This window comes from Sarcophilus harrisii, chromosome 3, assembly GCF_902635505.1.
Source record: "Sarcophilus harrisii chromosome 3, mSarHar1.11, whole genome shotgun sequence".
In the NCBI taxonomy this organism is placed as follows: Eukaryota; Metazoa; Chordata; class Mammalia; order Dasyuromorphia; family Dasyuridae; genus Sarcophilus; species Sarcophilus harrisii.
The window spans coordinates 502343068-502362506 of NC_045428.1; the positions used below are offsets into that span (position 1 = coordinate 502343068).

A 19439-nucleotide genomic window follows, 5' to 3' on the forward strand; every position below is an offset into this window, starting at 1 on the left:
AATTCTTTCATGTTGGACCTGCGTCGACCAGAAGGGATTCCCACAACTCTCTGCACTGCCACTAACTGCATCATCATGACCAACACACTGTACATTAGGTGTCCTCTTAGTGTCTTTTAATGTCTAAGCAAATAAATCTTAGCTATAAATACAGTAGAAATTAAATCATGTGTACCCAAAGCTAGATGTTGCCTGTTGAAATTTCTAAATTTAAACTATTTTAAGACTCTTATTTTCTGTCTTACATCCATATAGCTTCACCAGAACATTGATATTAATTTTTTAAAAAGATCTTGTTATTATAAATGTTTTAGAATATTGTCCTATAAGAGATGAAGAAATAAAATTTCAGGGAAATCTGTGAAGATATGTATAAACTAGTGTAAAATGAGCTGAACCAAGGGGACAATTTCTAACATTAATATTGTTCAAAACAAAACAGTTCTGAAAAATTTAATGTTGATCAATGTAATGATCAACCATGATTAATGATCAATCATGATTCCAGAGGTACTGAAGACTGCTACCCAATTCATGCCAGAGAAACAATAGATAGATATAGATTGACATTCAGAATGAGGCACACATTGTAAGTCAAGGCCAATATTTTGCCCAATAATTTGAAAAAAAAAAGTTTTTTTAAAGGGCAAACATTTAACATAGAAAAAAATGTTAAAACAAATAAGGACTTTGTTTCAGGGAGTTTAGGATCATTAAAAGCACTGTTCACTTTACTGGATTACTAAAGTAATCCAGCTTATTATCCTCCTCTCTTTATTTTCAATTATGAGCCTAACTTATTGTCCATTTATAGTGCTCATTTTATAGTACTGATTGACATGAACAAATTCTGTAAGTAACCAATCCATCCTACTGCATAGAGGTAGCTTTCATCTTGTTGGTTTTTTTTTTTCCATGTGTGGATAGGACAAGCTTTTCCCATGATTTATAGATCTCATTGAGGGAACACTGCAATAGTACAACATTTGATATAATCAAAACAATGTTATCCTTAAACAGGAATATCTGGAGCATCTCACCATCTGTAGACAATCCCTCTTTGATTTGTTCTTTATGCTGGACACCCTCCATGATGGTAGCAAGACTATTTTATTCACTGATATTAATAACTATACTTTCCTGAAACAAAGATATCTCTGTTGTAACATTTTTAAGGGATCTTGAAATATACATGGAAGGTATCCTGTTAAAAAAGAGCATTTAAACCTATATTTTGCTATTTTGAATCAGTTTTTTTTTAAAGATGTCACCCAAGCCTAGTAGAAGCTTAGATTCTTCATACCTTTCAGCTAGTTGAATGAACATAAAGAAGTGGTCTCCACTATACCAGATTTTTGGAAAGCCCACCTAGACCTCTGTAAAATGATGGAGTTGGATCAATTGATCTTTATAATTCCTTAAACTATCAGTTTATAGTCCTATGATTCTAGAGTCATGCAGGATGCTACCAGATGGTTTTTTTTTAAACAATTGAAAGTATCAGCTAATTTATATTCATTTTGTATCCTAGTATATATTGAATGTATTTTCCCCACATGTTGGTTTTGAAATTGCTGAAATAATATTAGTTGAGAAACTGTGTAACTTAATTCATTCCAACTCCAATTTGGGGAGGGAGCAATCATGTAGACAGGGAAAAGAAATAATTTCTTTGAATTACAATAAATCTTTTTCTGATATGTCATTGTGGCTTGGACGGGGCATAAGGTTCTCAAAGGCAATGCTGGATGAATGCAAACTTTAGCATGTCTTACTAAGATGCAAAGGTTACCAGGACAGACAGACAGAGGGACGCACTGATAATCACAAATATATTTTAGGTGCTTACTTTGTGTTAGGCACTGTGGTAAAAGACTAAGAATACCAAAAAATGTTAAAATCTGGTCTCTGTCCTAGAAGAGCTCACATTCTAATGAGGGAGATACCACTTAAATAGCTATGTAAATAAAGCATATATATCGTATTGTATAAAAGGAAGGTAATCTCAGAAGAAGGTCATCACTAACAGTGGGGAGAGGGAAGGGATGTGGGATGGACCAAGAAGGAAAAGCTTATTGCAGAAGATGACATTTGAATTGAGTATTTAAGGAGTCCAAGGAAGCTAGAAGACTGAGGTGCAAGGGGAGACCATTCAGATATGAGAGAACTAGTAAAAATGCATGGAGTTGGAAAATAGAGTATCCTTCGTGAGAAGCAGTAATTAGACCAGTTTAGTAGAATTGTATAGGAGGGAGAGCAAAGTGTAAGAAGATGGAAAAGATAGAAATGGGCCAGATTATAAAAGACTTTAAATGCCCAGCAGGATTTTTTATATCTGATTCTAGAGGTAATAGATATCTCCTGGAGTTTATTATGAGTGAGGGGGTATTGACATGGTCCTACAATTTAGGGAAATCACTTAGGTAGTTGAGTGAAGAATGGATTGGAATAGAAAAAAAATTGAGGCAGGGAGATCAACCAGAAATATTTTGTAATACCGTAGTCGTGAAGTAGTGAGGGCTCATACCAGAATATGACTGAGTAGAGAGAAGGGCATGGATATGAGAGACAGAAGAAAAAAGACTTGGCAAGAGATTGGTTAGATTGGGTAAGTTGAGTGAAGAGTCAGTTGAGAATAAAACCTAGATTGCAAACCTGCTCGATTTGGGGATGAGATGGGGGTAGGACTAGTAGTAATGCCTTTGATAGCAGTAGGAAAATTGTGAAGAATAGTTTGGGTGAAAAGACAATGAGTTCTGTCTTGTACATATTGAGGTTGAGATGTCCAAGAGGTGGTGTGGGACTGGAGAAAGCTCAGGCAAGAGACTAGGTCTGGATAGAATGATCTGGGAATCAGCAAAAATAAATAAATAAATAAATAAATAAATATTAGTAATATTCACACCTTTGGGTACTAGTGAGGTCACTGAGCAAGCTTGAATGGACAACTAGCTAGCTAGCTAGACAGATAGATATCTATCTTTTTATTTCCTGCCCAAATTCCCTGAAATCTATCCATATACTCCTTGAGGGTCCATGGACTGCAGATTAAGAACCCCTGATTTTAAAAAACCTATAAATTTTCAGTGAGTTCTAAATACTCAGTTTTTCCAGTGGCAGAATAAAGTTGTGTCAGTATTGGTAAAGCCCAATGAAAATGAAAAGTAAGAAATTTTGGTTAGTCTCTGAATTGTCTGCAACTATCCTTTTCTTATTTTGGGGAAAAAAAAAACACTCGTCAACTTAAAATAGTCATTTTAACATATGAATATATATTTAGGCCTGGAATTGTTGTATTTAATTATATTGCCCTCAGAGTTGTCAGTCTGGTAAATCATTAGAGTGGAGGAAATAGTTTTGTGTTGATATATGTTGATTATTGAGAACCTTTTATCATAAGAGTATGAAATTCTTTTGTGTAATTTTCCCTTTTCTCCTTGGTGAAACAAAGAATGTTTGAAAGTTATTTTTTTCACTGAGTTTTTTACTTATTGTGCATTTTTTTTGAAATAAATGTTTGTTCTTTTTTAGGACATTCAGTCAAAAGAAGGCTGCAATTGAGAGAGAATATGCACAGGTAAGGGCAAGATTCTTTATCACGCTCATTTAAGGTATTTTAAAATGATTGACTAAGGAAATCAGAGTTGCCAGAGGCTGCCCTCTTCTCCCATGCTTTGATGGCTGCTCTCTCTTGGAAGTCCCAACTGATTCCTTCTTCACCTTCTATTTTTGAGGATTCTCATGAGGCAGTGAATATTTCCTTACCAGAAAGTTACTTCTTCTCTGGAAAAAAACATCCTTTATTATTATATTCTATGATTATAATTCTGTAAGTAATTCCTGTGGTTGCCAGTAATTTCTATGGATAGTTAGAATCCTTAACTTCTAGAAGCTTCCCTCTTCTCCACTATCTCTCCTCCCCCCCACCTCTATTCTTGTACTGTCTTCCTGCATAAGAGGAATTGATTTAAATATTTTATATTCTGTAATAGTTATTGAGTTTCTAGCTCTATTAGTAGAACTTATAACCACACCTTAGGAGCAAGTGGGAGTATCTGATAGAACTGCAAGGATTTTCTTTAAAATTATAGCCTTGGTTAGGCCAAAATTGTTAAATGCTATCTGTGCCAGCAACATACTGATAAAATCATGCTATAAGTGTACAGGAGTTAATAAGTATATGTTCTAGCAAAGAATAGCTTGTTGGAGTTTGAAAGGTTCATATGTGTCCATTAGAGGGAATTACTTTTCTGCATAGAAATGTTAAATTTTAAAGTCTCAAACTTAAGCTTGTTTAGACACATTATTTCACTAAACCCAATCATAAATAACCAGTTTAGTGACTTGAGACAATTGATTACCCAACTTTTTGTGACAATGTCTGACAACATTTTATGGCAAACAGAAGATGTATGTGTATGTGTTTTTATGTTTATAGAATATCATCGTGATTTTAAATTTTTGCTTTTTGCTCTTGCCCCAAACACTCATCTAAGGAATTAGGAGTTTTAGCATGGGGAGCAGAAACAATTTTGGGACCTAGTACTCTTCTAGTTTAAGGTGGCATGCTATAAGGCATGGGAATGGAAGAGGAATGGTTTACTTTTTACTAGGTGCAGATTAGGAAAATATTAATACATTTGTGATCTTAAAGATTCTATTTAAATCTCAGAAACTTTTAACAGTAGACATTTTATGAGATAAAAGAAGTAAGGAAATAATTCTATGTTATAGCATTCACATTAGAACCCCAGGACTATTCTTAATAATCATAGATGCCTAGATTTTAGCTCTGGAAAGGACCTTAGAGATTAACTAGTTCAATCACCTTATTTTTTTAATAATAACTTTTTATTTCAATCACCTTATTTTACAGATGAGCCAACTGAGTTAGTGAGGCCAAGAAAGGTTAAATGATATCAAAGGTCATAGTAGTAAGTGACATCTGGTATTTGAACGCAGGTCCTCTGCCTGCAAATACAATCCTTTTGTGCTGCATCATACTGCTTTATAGTGTCTTTATAAACAGCTGGTATACCAACACATCTGGGAGTGATTCCTTTCTTTCTCTTTGCTATCATTATTCTTCCTTTTTAGATGCAACTCCCTTTTTAGATGGAATCTAGAAGAATTAAAATACAGGATTGGGAGGAATAAATGATCATCCTACTTGAGATAAGTAGAAGGGAAAGAAAGACAAAGTTTAAGATTAGGGAATAGAAAAGGAATGGAAGTAAACTTTTAAGAATTAATAAAACAATTAGGAAGTAATATGCAACTTAAAGAAAAAGGACACCTAAGGAGAAGAAGGGACAATCCCACTCTTATCTGAAAGAAGAAAAGGTAAATGCTATTTTAGCTTAAGTTTTTGAATTGAGGCACAGGTTCAGTTTAAGAGAGAGCTATTTAAGTTATCAGTCATTTTATTGCTAAATCTAAAAAAGGAAAGGACCTCAGAGGGGATTGCTAAACGATATCCTGAAGACTGTGCAGATGCTTTTTTTTTTTTTTCTTTTAATCCTTGAACAAATAACAAGAGGTCAAAATTCTTGCCATCTTAGCTGTCAATAATATAGCCCTTAACTTGAAAGTGAAGTGGGGGAGGAAGACCTCCAAAATAGTCACATCTTACCACTGCTTGTTTCTTTAATCCTCAAGTCCTTAAATCCTTAGATTTATTTTTAAATTTTTAAAATTTTTACTTTACTACAATTCTAATAGTCTTGGTTATCTGAATTTATAATCTGTGACCTATTGAAGGTTTTTTATGGGGATTGGGCCTGTCAGAGATAGGTACAATGATGCAGAAGTGATAGCAGCCTTGATAAATAAGATGGAGGTAGAAAATATAAGTAGGCATATATTTATATTCTGTGTTAAAGCTGAAGATGGCAACAGTTGTACATTAAGATGAAGGCATATGCTAAAATGTCTGAACTCGATTAAAAGTTATCATTATGACAGGGAGGCAACCTTTCACAAGCTCTGCAGAAGAGCACTAAATCTGGGAGATTCTGCTAAGATGGTAAATCTTTAGGCAAGGACCTGGTATATCTAGATGTTGGCATCAGTGCCCATGTTGATGTACTCCATGCAAGCGTATACATGTACTCCAGCCAACAGTTAAAAAAAGAGCAGTTGAAAGAAAAATGATCAAGAAATCCCAAAACAAAATAGATTAAGCCTAGCCCAGAGCTCCACAAAAAGACAGCCAGGGTTACTAAATAAAGCAGAAAGAGCACAGATGTCTATGTCATTAATGTGACAACATAGAAAAGAGATACTCTGGGAGAACATGAAACCTGCCACAAGGCCTCTGGATCCTGGGGCAGGAAAACTTTATCCCTTAAATGAGAAACTACAGGGTGATTATAAAGCCATAGCCCTCTGACATGGCTGACTGAAGGGCATAGGGCTGGAAACTATCAGCCTTCCAACTAGGATGCCCTGTATTACCAGAAGGTTGCAGCACTCAAAACTTTGAGGGATCAGGGGGGCCTAAAACTTGCTACTTCTTTGAATACAGAAATATTGGGGGAAACAGAAGCTGGCAGCACAGAACAATGGATGGGTCAGGAATATCTAAGCTCAAACACCAGCCCAAACTAACTAGATGTATGACCCTGAGTAAGTCACCACACTACTCTGCTCTGGTTTCTTATTTCTAAAAAATGAGAAGTTTGGACCCACTGGCCTCAAAGGTGTCTCTAAAATTCATCTCATTTCTTAGTCTGTAATCCGTAAGCCTGTGAACATGAGGTCAGCATCAATCAAGGTTTTCCCAGACTATCCAAGAGTGTAGGTGGCCCAGAGACAAAATACCAAATCATAAACTAAAGCTGGAGCTATGAATAAACAAGATACCAAATATGAAGAAATATCATGAATCTAGAGATACCCAAGAGACAAACTGAGATGTAGAGAACAATTCAAAATCATTGTGAGCCCAATTTTAGGGAGAAGAAAATTAGCCTAGTCACAAGCACTACAAAAGTAACTGGGAACCCCTACCCTTCTCAAAAATAAATTATAAATGAAATAAGAGTTCTGAAAGAAGGAACTAGAAAAGAATAAATAACTTCTGAAAGAAGATGGAAACTCTTACCCAAATAATGGACTCTCTGAAAATTAGAATAAACCAAATAGAAATCAGTGACTCAACAAAACAAGAAAAATTATAATAAAATCAAAACATGGAAAATAAATTAGAAGAGACTTTCAGATATCTATTATTAAAAACAACTGAGCCAAAGAATTGGTGAAGGAGAGATCAGAATCCCTGAAAACTATGACCAGAAAAAAAAGCCTACATATCTTTCTTTTTTTAAAATAATATTTTATTTTTCCAAATATATGCCGAGATAGTTTTCAAATTCATCTCTGCAAAACTTTGTGTCCCAAATTTTTCTCCCTCTCTCCCTCCTTTTCCTCTCTCCCTTCCTTCCCTCTCCCCAAGACAGTAAGCAGTCTGATTTAGGTTAAACATTACATCCCATTCTTCAGGAAATCAATTGTCGAGAATCAAAGGGCTAAGTGAAAATAGAAGGAATCTACTTTTCACTTCTTGAATTCTTTGTAACTCTAACATTTAGCAGTGTCTGCCATATAGCAGGCACTTAGTAAGTGCTTGTTGAGTTGACTAAAATGAAAGCTCTCAAGAATATCACAGTCCAAATTTAGAGATTCCCAGTGGAAAAAAAAAATAAGGCAAGCAGTCAGAAAAAAAAAGAGTTTAAATACTCAAGAACCCCAGTCAGCATGACATTAGGCTTAGCAGCTACTCTTTTTAAGGACAAGAAAATTGGGGATAAATTATTACAAAAGAGAAATGATAAAGTTTATAACCAAGAATGATTTGCTCTGCAAATCTGAGTATAGTCTTATGAGTTGGGGGAAGAAAGGGAAGATTAATAGAATACTGGACTTTCAAATAATTTTGATGAAAGACCAAAGTTTAGTAGAAACTTTGAAATGTAGAGAGAGAGATTATAAGGAACTTGAAAAAGTAAATCCGTTTGAGCCATTGGAAAAGGCTATACAAATTTAACGTGCTTATATAGGAGCATCCAGGAAAGGAGAAAATAGGGATAAGTGACAATAAGTAATGATGCTCACATTGTTCCATGTATACTAGTGGTTATCCCTTGGACTAAATGAGCTTGAAGATCTTTTGTACTCTAAATCCAATGATCTTGTCTTTCAGCAGAAATAGCTGAAGTTTTCTTACAGATCTTCTTCACATTCTGTAAGACTCTAAATTCCTTTAGAGCCAGCTTTCAGAAACACTGATTTAGTCTAACCTCCTAATTTCATAGGTGTAAGAACTGAGCCCAGAGAACTGAAGTGAATCATCCCAGGCAATAATGAAAACAGATCTCCCAAGTTGATTAATTGCTCTTTCCACTAGACCACGTGGGAATATCTTCATGACACTTGGATAACATTTCTAACACTTATACTATTTTCAAAGAGATTTTTATGAAGGAAATGATTGAAAATGTGTCTCCTCATTCTCTGTATACTGATTTTTTTTTTTTACATTTTCAACTATTAGTTTCATTAACATTTTTATTGCATATTTTCTTAGAATCAAAATTATTCTTTTATCATTGAGAGTGAAAAAGCAACCTGTTTTTTCAGCCCCTATTTTCTTGGCTTACTGTACAGCCAGAGAATCTTTCTATTTCTTCTCTAACTGGGAAGAGTCTAGCCTCTGGATGAGGCTGAGTGACTTTAGCTCCTTGAAGGCTTATTGATAGTCTTCTTTCTCTGCCTTTCTCTCCAACTTCCTTAGAGGAGCTATCCAACAGATTGGCATCTTATCTTTTATTTTGGTTATTATATCAGGATATTGGTTATTATATTGGTTATTATCTCAGGAGTATCAGTTCATCTTTGACTAATTTTAATCAATGTGCCTGGAATATATGAAGACTTACATGATGAACATCTTATTTATTACTGACTTACATTACCTCCTATTCTGAATCACATAACTATTATTACATTATTTCATCTGACTAGCTGTGTGATCTTGAGCAAATCCTATTCTAGTTTACTTTAGCATTTCATGTCCTCCCTCCTTTCTGTTGTAAAAGTATCAACAGTAACTTCATTTTAAAAACAAATTTGCTTTAAACAACTTTTATTTTGCTAACTTAAAACTGTTTGATTTTTGTTTTTTGTTTTTTTTCCTGAGGCAATTTGGGTTAAGTGACTTGCCCAGGGTCACACAGCTAGGAACTGTTAAGAGTCTTGAGACCAGATTTGAACTCAAGTTCTCCTGACTTCAGGGCTGGTGCTCTATCCACTGTACCACTTAGCCATCCCCTCAGGTTTATTTTTAATATATAATTATTCTAAAAGCCAAGTCCCCTTTTTCACACATTTGAACATTTGCAAAAGACATCCAGTTTTTGAAAGATTTTATTCTTCATTTTTAAACACCTAATTTAACAAATTCCCAAATGAGGAAGCTTCCCCTTGCCAATGTCATTGTCTTCTTTGAAACTTGTAGTTTTACCAGTTCCAGTTGTTCAGTCATGAAGAGAGCCATCTACAGCCAGAGAGAGGACTATGGGAATTGAGTGTGGACTACAATGCAGCATTTTCACTCTTTCTGTTATTGTTTGCTTGCATTTTTGTTTTCCTTCTCAGGTTTTTTTTTCTTTCTAGATCCGATTTTTCTTGTGCAGCAAGATAACTATATAAATATGTATACATATATTTAGCATGTATTGGACTACCTGCCATCTAGGGAAGGAGGGGTAGGGGGAAGGAGGAGAAAATTTGAAACAGAAGGTTTTGCAAGGGTCAGTGTTGAAAAATTATCCATGCATATGTTTTGTAAATATAAAGCTATAATATTAAAAATAAAAAAAGAAACTTAGAGTTTTAGAAAGTTGCCTTGAGCACTGAGACAGAGCACTGGGCTTGGAAGACCTGAGTTTAGATTAAGCCTCAAAAACTTAGAAGCTGTATAATACTGGACAAATCACTTACCCTTTTTGCCTCAGTTTCCTTATTTGCAAAATGAGAGAATCTTCCATGGTGTTTGTGAGGATCAAATGAGATAATAGTTATAAATCACCTGGCACATGGTAAGTACTATATAAATGTTTGTCATTGTTGTTTATTATTATTATTACTTGCATAGGGTCACAAAGCCAGTATGTGTAATAGATAAGATTTGAACAGATAGGTCTTTCTATCTAGTTCTATCTGCTACACCATGCCAAGCTGTCTCTCTGTAAATTTAATAATTCAATATAAATGCAGTGTAGAATACTAATTATACAAGTGCCTTGCCATAGCCAATTTCAGATGTTCATCCCCTGGGAAAAAGGGAAGGGGATTTCACTGATGTATATGTAGAGGAGGGTTTTACATGGTTTCTTGTGAATATTCAAAGATAAAAATATAAAGTATATTCTATAGAACATGCCTAAATTAACCCCTTGATTATTTTTTTCTTTTATTTTATTAAAGCTTTTTATTTACAAAACATATGCATGGGTAATTTTTCAACATTGATCCTTGCAAAACTTTCTGTTCCAAATTTTCCCCTCCTTCCCTCCATCTTCTCCCCTAGATGGCAGGTAGTCCATTACATGTTAAATATGTTAAAATATATGTTAAATCCAACAAATGTATTCATATTTATATAATTATCTTGCTGCACAAGAAAAATCATATCAAGAAGGAAGAAAAAAACTGAGAAAGAAAACAAAATGTAAGCAAACAACAACAGAGAGAGTGAAAATGCTTTGTTGTGATCCACACTCAGTTCCCACAGTCCTCTGTCAGAATGTAGATGGCTCTCTTCATCACTGAACATTTGGAACTGGTTTGAATCATTTCATTGTTGAAGAGAGCCATATCTATCAGAATTGATCATCATATAGTCTTGCTGTTGCCATGTAAAATGAATGATCTCCTGGTTCTGCTCATTTCACTTAGCATCAGTTCATGTAACCTCTCCAGGCCTCTCTGAAATCATCCTGTTGATTGTTTCTTACAGAACAATAATATTCCACAACATTCATATACCATGATTTATTCAGCCACTCTCTAATTGATGGACATCCATTCAGTTTCCAGTTTCTTGCCATTACAAAAAAGGCTGCCATAAACATTTTGACACATGTGGGTCCCTTTCCCTCCTTTAAGATCTCTTTGGGATATAAGCCCAGTAGAAACACTGTTGGGTCAAAGGGTATGCACAGTTTGAAAACTTTTTAAGCGTAGTTCTAAATTGCTCTCCAGAATCTGTTGTGATATGGGAGCCACCTGCCAGTGACTGATGGAGGTCTAACTTAGATCTGTAGAATGGATCTCTTCATGTGAAAGGATGATGATGATATAAGGAGACTCAGAGGCAGGTGCTTTCTCTGACTTTTCTCCTCTTCCCTCCAATTTATTTCATTCCCAGTCCACAAGCAACATCTGTGTCAGTAAAGGCTGTTTTGCAACTTCTTCAGATGTTATGATCCACAGCTGTGGAGGCTCTTGGAGAATTGACCTGTCTCTTCACTTAGGCATGGTCCTTAATAATTCTCTGTTTTTTGTTTTAGATGCGATTATTTCCTCCCCAGAGCATGGTCAATAAGTTTGTGCATTTGCTGTTATCTGAGTTCACACACTGAGGAATGCACTCTGGATTAGGGTGAAATACTATAGTAGGTGTTGATCTTGTAAGATATCATGGAGGCAAACTTTCAAATGAAGAAGAGGACTACAGTCAGAACAGGCATTTAAGTCTTTCATCAGTATCCTGTCTAGGCCCTTTGATGTGCTAGCCCATTTAATTACCCTGACTAAAAAAGTCTTACCGAGGTCTCTTCTCCCTTTCCGTCCCTGCATGTTACCGAAGGAACTCTGGGAGGATCCTACTCACGAACAGCTCCTGGGGGTGCTGCTGTGTCTTTGTTTCTTGTGGTTCTTATGTTCCACATTCAGGTGCCATATGTTGTGATATGGGAGCCAGCTGCCAGTGGTTGCTGGAGATCTTACTCAGACCTGTAGAATGGATCTCTTCATGTGAGCAGATAATGATGATGATACAAGGAGATTGAGAGGCAGTTGCGTTGTCTGACCTCTCTCCTCTTCCCTCCAATTTATTTCATTCCCAGTCCACAAGCAACACCTGTGTCAGTAAAGGGTGCTTTGCAACTCCTTCAGATGTTATGATCCATAACTGTGGGGGCTCTAGGAGAACTGATCTGCCCCTTCACTTAGGTATGATCCTTAACAAGAATGGTTGGATCTGTTCACAGTTCCACCAACAATGTATCAGTGTCCCAGTTTTCTCATATCCCCTCCAACATTTGTCATTATCTTTTCCTATCATCTTAGCCAATCTGCCAGGTGTGTAGTGGTATCTCAGAATTGTCTTAATTTGCATTTCTCTGATCAATTGTGATTTGGAGCATGTTTTCATATGACTACAAATAGTTTCAATTTCTTCATCTGAAAATTGTCTGTTCATTTCCTTTGACCATTTATCAGTTGGAGAATGGCTTGAACTATTATAAATTTGAGTCAATTCTCTATACATTTTAGAAATGATGCCTTTATCAGAACCTTTTAATGTAAAAATGTTTTCCCAGTTTATTGTTTCCCTTCTAATTTTGTCTGCATTAGTTTTATTTGTATAAAAACTTTTTACCTTAATATAATCAAAATTGTCTATTTTGTGATCAGTAATGATCTTTAGTTCTTCTTTGGTCATAAATTCCTTCCTCTTCCACAGATCTGAGAGGCAAACTATCTCATGTTCTTTTAATTTGGTTATATTATCATGAACCCATTTCAACCTTATCTTAGTATATGGTGTTAGGTATGTAATTCCTTGATTATTATAAGGGACAGTTTTCAAGTATATACATATACTTCTAAAGAAATATTCTGAGAATGCACTGTTGGTGGAATTATGAATTGGTTTTGATAATCATTCTGGAGAACAATTTGGAACTCTGCTCAAAGGGGTATAAAACTACATACCTTTAATCTAACAATACAATTACTAGGCTTGTATCCTAAAGAGATTTTTTTTAAGGAAAGGGGTCTATTTGTACAAAAATATTTATAGTAGCTCTTTTTGTGGTGGCAAAAAATTGGAAATTGAGGGAGATATCCATCAATTGAGGAATGGCTGAACATAACATTTATGATGTCTCCCTTCCCCAATGAATTATAGGTTTCTTGAGGGCACAGACTAGTGCTTCATCTTTGTATTCCTAGAGCTAAGAACTTACCATACACATAAATAATATCTTATAAATATTCATTGAATCAAATAGAAAAGAGTGTGGGGTGTCATGTGCTAGGACTAAATGATGTCCTTATTATCTCTTCTTTCTTATCTAAGTGTGTACTGGCCTTGGAAACTGTCATAATTCATCTAGAACTTCCATATACAATTTGTGTAGACTTAAAAGTTTATTTTTAATGGGAATTTTAGTATATAGTGTAATATTTTAATCAATTGGCTGGACAATGTAAGGAATTAATTGGATGAGTGTGAGAGAATAGCTGGATGATAAGTGATGACCAGTCAAATGTAGAAATGTCAAGCAGAGCATTGGCTTTATGATGACAGTGGGAAAAATAGGAACTTCAGCTCATTCAAGGCACAATTTCTAAGAATGATAATAACATTATGCCCTTTTCAAGGAATACTGAAGTAAAAGATTACACAACTTGGCAAATAATTATTTATACTGGATGAATATGCGAAAAACTGCTTTTCAGGGTGCCTCTATATTACTTTATTATTATTTATTTATTCAGAAACTTTTTTAGCTGACTATTTCAGAGTTAATATCGTTCACAAGTCCTATTAGTTATAATAGAGAAGTGCAGCAAATTTACCAATATGATTATTTACAAAAAGAGAGGGTTTTTTGTTTTTGTTTTTTGCATTGGGTGATAGATTTGAGTTTAGCTTTGATGTTGACTACCTGAATTGTGAGTCAATTACATAAACTCCTTGGGCCCAAATTAAAATTAGGAGGTTGAACTAGATGATCTCTGAATTTCCTATCAACTCTGATTTTAAATCACTTAATGGCTCTGAGCTTTAGTTTCTTCTGTTATAAAATGAATAAATTGGATGCTGTGATTCCTAAGCTAAAAAAACCTGTAATTCTTTGAGTTAATTATGAAGTCTATTTTTACAAAATGTCCAAGGATATCTTTCATGTTAGTAATTCTTTCATTCAAACAAAATAAATGTATCTTTAAAGAAAGAAAAAGAAAGTTTATAACAGCCATCGAGTAGAATGAACAGCTGTTGGGATAAAAATCAATGCTAGCTACTGACTCGACAGGTAGTTAACCACTGGGACATCAGGAAAATCATTTGGGGTGCTCAAATAGAAATTGCTACAAGCAAGTCCTGTCTAGGAATTCACTCCCTGAAGTCTTGATAGAATGTGGCCAGTGAAAGAAGGATACAAAAGGTTACTGTGGTTGTTGAAAAAGCAGGAAAAGACTGTAGACTAAGGGCGGCTCCCTGCCTCTGGACAAGCATTGAAGGAGCAGACGTGGTCCCACTGGCAAATAGCCTGTGGTATTACACCACTTGTGGTATTATGCCAGTGTAGAGAAGTGATTTGTCTGCTATTTTTATTCCTAAAGGAAATTACTTTATGAATAAATTAGACATACTGTACTAATAAATTCCTTACTCCTTATTTTATTCCAAAATAAAAAAATTTAGTTGGCTCTTGTTTTCTTATCTTTAAGGATTTTTATTTTCTTGGTGAATTCTTTTGGGATAGGGAGCTTTTAAAATGCTACTTCATTTAAATTAGTTCTGTCAGGTCTTGATTCTATATTCCTTTGGTAGCATGCATTCACATAAAAAAATACAAAATAATGTGTAATCTAATGAAAGCAATCCCAGTGACAGAGATTCCTAGTGAGACAAATGAAAAATGATATTGGGGGAAGAGGTCCAGAAAGGAGAGGTTGAGAATGGAAAAAAAATATTTCTGACACTTATATTCTGAATAGTCCCTTTCAGGTCCTTATCATCCAGCATTGGGTAATAATGACATTTCTGGGAAGACTTTGCTGATACTATCATAGATATGTAATCATATTGATGTAGGTATTCCTTCCGGAATGAAACTCATTCTCATCTGCCCATCCTGTTAGATTCTTATCCTTCCATTATATTCACCCCTGGGGACCTTTCCAATATTTGGGTGGGAGAAAGGACTTTATGTTCATTTTATTATGGCTGTGATATTAGTGGAGCTCACAAACTCCATCAGTTTATTCCTTACATTTACCACATGATCAACCAAAGTAATAAAAATTAGTAGGCAGACAAAATTGTTTTTTGTTCATTAAAGATTTTTGGCCTTTGCTCAATAGTTTTTTTATAAAAATGGGAAAGAAAAGGAACCCTGACTCCTGTAAAACAGACTGATTAATCTTTTCTCTAATAGATAGTTCATCACAAATCTACTAGCAAAGTCATTGAATAGAATTTTGGAGGAAGAGAGGCAATCACCCATTTCACTCCTAATCTAGTTCTTTCCCTTTTCCAACTTTTCATTCTCACCACTTGATGAAGGAAGTGTTAGGCCTGGAATAACATGGAAAGAGGGAGGAGGTTGACCTTATTGATATCTTTTATGGAAATGAATCTTCACTTTTCAAAACCTTTTTTCCAGGGCAAGGATTTTGACATAGTAAGATTTCTTTAATCCACTCTCTTTTTTTAAATGCTATGGTGGTATTTTTACAATTTATCTAGTATACAGGTCAGATTTCTAAACTTTTCTATGTAATACTGACAGTCCATATTGGGGCATATGCAAATATACACATAATATCAATCACTATACTTTGGTTTATTTGCTTAAATCTGCAGGAATGTTGGCTTACACAAGAGAGAAAAAAAAGAAATATTGTCCTTTGGGTTCATAAAATGCATTTTATCTGAATCTTAGCTTGCCATTTATGGTAAAACAAAATTTTTGGGTACAAATTTTCTTTTAGCTAAGCTTAAGTATAGGAGAGTTGGTGAATATTGGAAAAAGTTCTGCTGTCATTAGTCCTGGGTCATGGTAGTGATAGCTGTAATACTCTTAGCAAGATTTTTTACTAGCTAAAGTCTTTACTTTTTAAAGATATAAACTGATTTCCTTTCACTGTCTTGCTCCCCTTAGCTTGACACCTTTCTTTGTCATTCTATATTTCCTCAAAATTATGGAAGGCAGGGAAGAAGAAATTTGTTTTTTGACTTGAAGTATAGTTTGTGTCCATAATCTCCATTCTACATGGTAAGGAGGGCCCATGAAGAGATCTATCTTCCAGAACTAAAATATCCTAGTCCTCCTGGTAGTGAGTGGGTAATCCCATTTGACAGCCAAGAGAGCATCTTTATGCAGTGCTGTTGTCTTTATCTCTGATGACATTTCAAAAGGCATATTCTCTACTAGCCAACATTTAGCTTTAAGTTTGCTAAGTGCTTTATACATGTTATTGCAATTAATCATCCTTCCCACAATCCTGGGAGATAAGTTCTATTATTTCCATTTTACTGAAGAGAGAAATGAGGTTGAGAGAAGTTAAGTTACATACCTTGCTTCAGGAAGCTAAGTAATTTAGATGGACTTTGAATTCTGGTCTCCAACTTTAGTTATCTACTAGGCTACATTTAGCAGCTTCATTTTGGTGAATTCACACTATAACACTAAAAACTCCCTTCTGTTTGGCATTTTGTAGTTTACAACTTTTATATCCATTTTTACATTGGAACATCAGAGAGAGAACATGATTGTGTTTGACTCCCAAGACAGTCTACTATCCCAGGCTAATCTAGGCTGTCCTTGGACTTACCTAACCTGTATTACCAATAGCTTCAGAATAGACACCATATAAGTTTTATATACTAAGGTCAAGTGTGGTGCATTGGGGAAAATGCTAGATTTGGAATTTGAGGACCTCTGTTTATATTCTGACTGCCACCTGTGTGACCTTGGCCAGTCACTTACGTTTCTATGGATCTCTGTTTCCTCATCTGTAAAATGAAGGAGTAGAATAAATAACTTGCAACATCCCTTCTGGATCTAAATTAATGACCTTCTATATAGGAATCTAAGAGTTGGTGGCTAATATAGCAGGTGGAAAATAAGAACTGGGAGGTCATGTTGGATAGAAGCAAGTTATTGAACCTTTCTGTGCCTTAGCTACCTATTCTGTTAAATGTGGACTTTGGACTTGAAGATTTTGTCTGTCTACAAAAATGCACCAATTCTACTTGTTAGTTTAGAATTTTATATTAAAAGTATAAAACAAAATGCTATATGAGATTGGAAGGAGAAATGTTTCTGATGGGGGGGAACAGGAAAAACTTTCTAGAAGAGGTAGCATTTGAGATGGACTTTTAAAAAGATAGGAATGCAGTCATAAAGAGGAAGGAAGCAGGTTATTCCAGACATAGCAAAATATCTGAATACTGAGGGGCATATGCTCAGATTTTGTTTGTTTGCTTGTTTGTTTTTTTGCTTATAGTCATTTGTTATCAAACTTTGGAAACCACTGCTTTAAAGATTACTTTTTATATTTTACATTTTCTACATTTTACAAATGGGGACACAAAGTTAGAGAGATTGTGACTTGTCATAGAACTAGTTCCTGCTAAACTCGGAGCTACGAAACTAAGGTTTTCTTCACACTAGTACTTTTGGTGGAATTTGTGAATAAAAATGTTTTTTCCTCTTGAGCATAGAGACTTACTGTCGGTTGCTGTTTTCTGTGAAAATATTTAGCTTTTAAAAAAAGATTTCATAAGAACTACATTATAATCCCAAACTCCAAGTACCCCCCTCCCCTGGCCTCAGTATTTCTGAGGACAACTTCTTTTTAAGTTAAAATCATGAAAATGAAATTATTTGAGGCTTTTGTGGCCATTATTTTTCTTTCCAATTAGTGCTTTAAAAAAATTACTACCTTTTAAAATCTGGTATGCTTAGGTATTAAATTTTGTCTTCTAGCAATTCTAATATACAATTTAAAAATCTATTCATTTTAAAAACTGAAATATTATTTCCACAAATTGTATTGAATGGGTCCTGGACTGATAGGTAAAGCATTTATATAACACTTTTTGATTTGCAATATAACGCATTTGTAGTTTGAAGTCATTTAAAAGGTTTAAAAGAGAATTGTCGAAGTTTACAGATATTTCTAAATCCAGTTCAATGGTTTTAGTGACAATGATGTGCATAACTAACTTTATAGGACTTTATTTTATCTTTAACTCTTCTGTTACAGTTATTTGTGAATCATAATAGTGATAACTTACTTTTACATAGGGTCTTATGGTTTATAAAGCATTTTATATATTTTTGTTAGGTTCTCAAAATAACCCTATGGTTCTACTATAGTCTCTCTGAGATCTCTTCTTTGTGGATATGGTCTCCAGCCATGCAGACCCCCATCCATCCATATGACAGGCATCTTGCCATAAGTTTGCCTTAAAGTCCACCAACATTATGGGAACCTTCCTTGGAGTTCTTGGGAAATCATGCAGCTGCTTATCAGTCACTCTTCACTTTCATGGCATGACTCTTTCCAACCATATTTTCTTAATGGCATCCTTTACAGATGTGCCAAGCCCCTTTCCTTCATAATTCCTTGTTTGTAATATATTACATTCTACTTACATACTATAGATTTTATTTTCCACATATTTTAGTTGTGGAAATGGCATTTCAGATTAGCTAAGTAACATGCCTATCACAATTAGTAAATGTTAGAGGTGGAATTTGAACTCCAGTTTCATCAGATTCCAAGGTCAGTGAGATTGTCAACTCTTCAATAGCAGAAACTTAGTATTATTTCAATCAATCGACATTTATTAAGTGCCTGCAATATGCCATGCCAGGCATTATTATTAGCACTGGGGTACACCAAGAAGGAAAAAAAAATTTGTGCCTCAAAGAGCTCACTTTGAATGGATTTTTAAAAATGCAAATAATTATTATTTTATCTTCTCTTTGATATGAATATATTTGTGATATGTGTATATCTTTTTCTTTTTAAAATAATATTTTATTTTTCACAATTGCATGTAGTTATATTTTAATATTATTTGTTGTTGTGTTTTTCAATTTTGAGTTCCAAATTCTCCCTCTTCTTTCCCCAATCCTGAGATAATGAGTAATTTCATGTAGGTTTATATATATATTTTCTATCCATCTATCTTAGATTGCTTTACATATAGTGTTTAGTGAACATTTGTTGAGTGAAACACATATGTGTGTGTGTGTGTGTGTATATATATATATATATATATATATATCTTGTAGTATTGGATATGAAAACCTTTGTCTGGATTAGTTTTTATTGTTTTATCTAGTGCTATTAATTTTTGTTTAAGGGGGGAAATATCATCACTTTTATCCTAACCATCTTAG

At 34.6% G+C, this 19439-nt stretch overlaps 1 protein-coding gene across 2 annotated transcripts in view; it reads left to right on the forward strand.

The window, feature by feature from the left end:
- FCHSD2 (FCH and double SH3 domains 2) overlaps positions 1-19439 on the forward strand; it is a 354207-nt gene that overhangs the window by 65001 nt on the left and 269767 nt on the right. For both annotated transcript variants that reach the window (XM_031961492.1, XM_031961491.1), the window contains exon 3: positions 3532-3577. In XM_031961492.1, the coding sequence (XP_031817352.1) occupies positions 3532-3577 (46 nt within the window). The remainder of the gene's footprint in view (positions 1-3531; positions 3578-19439) is intronic.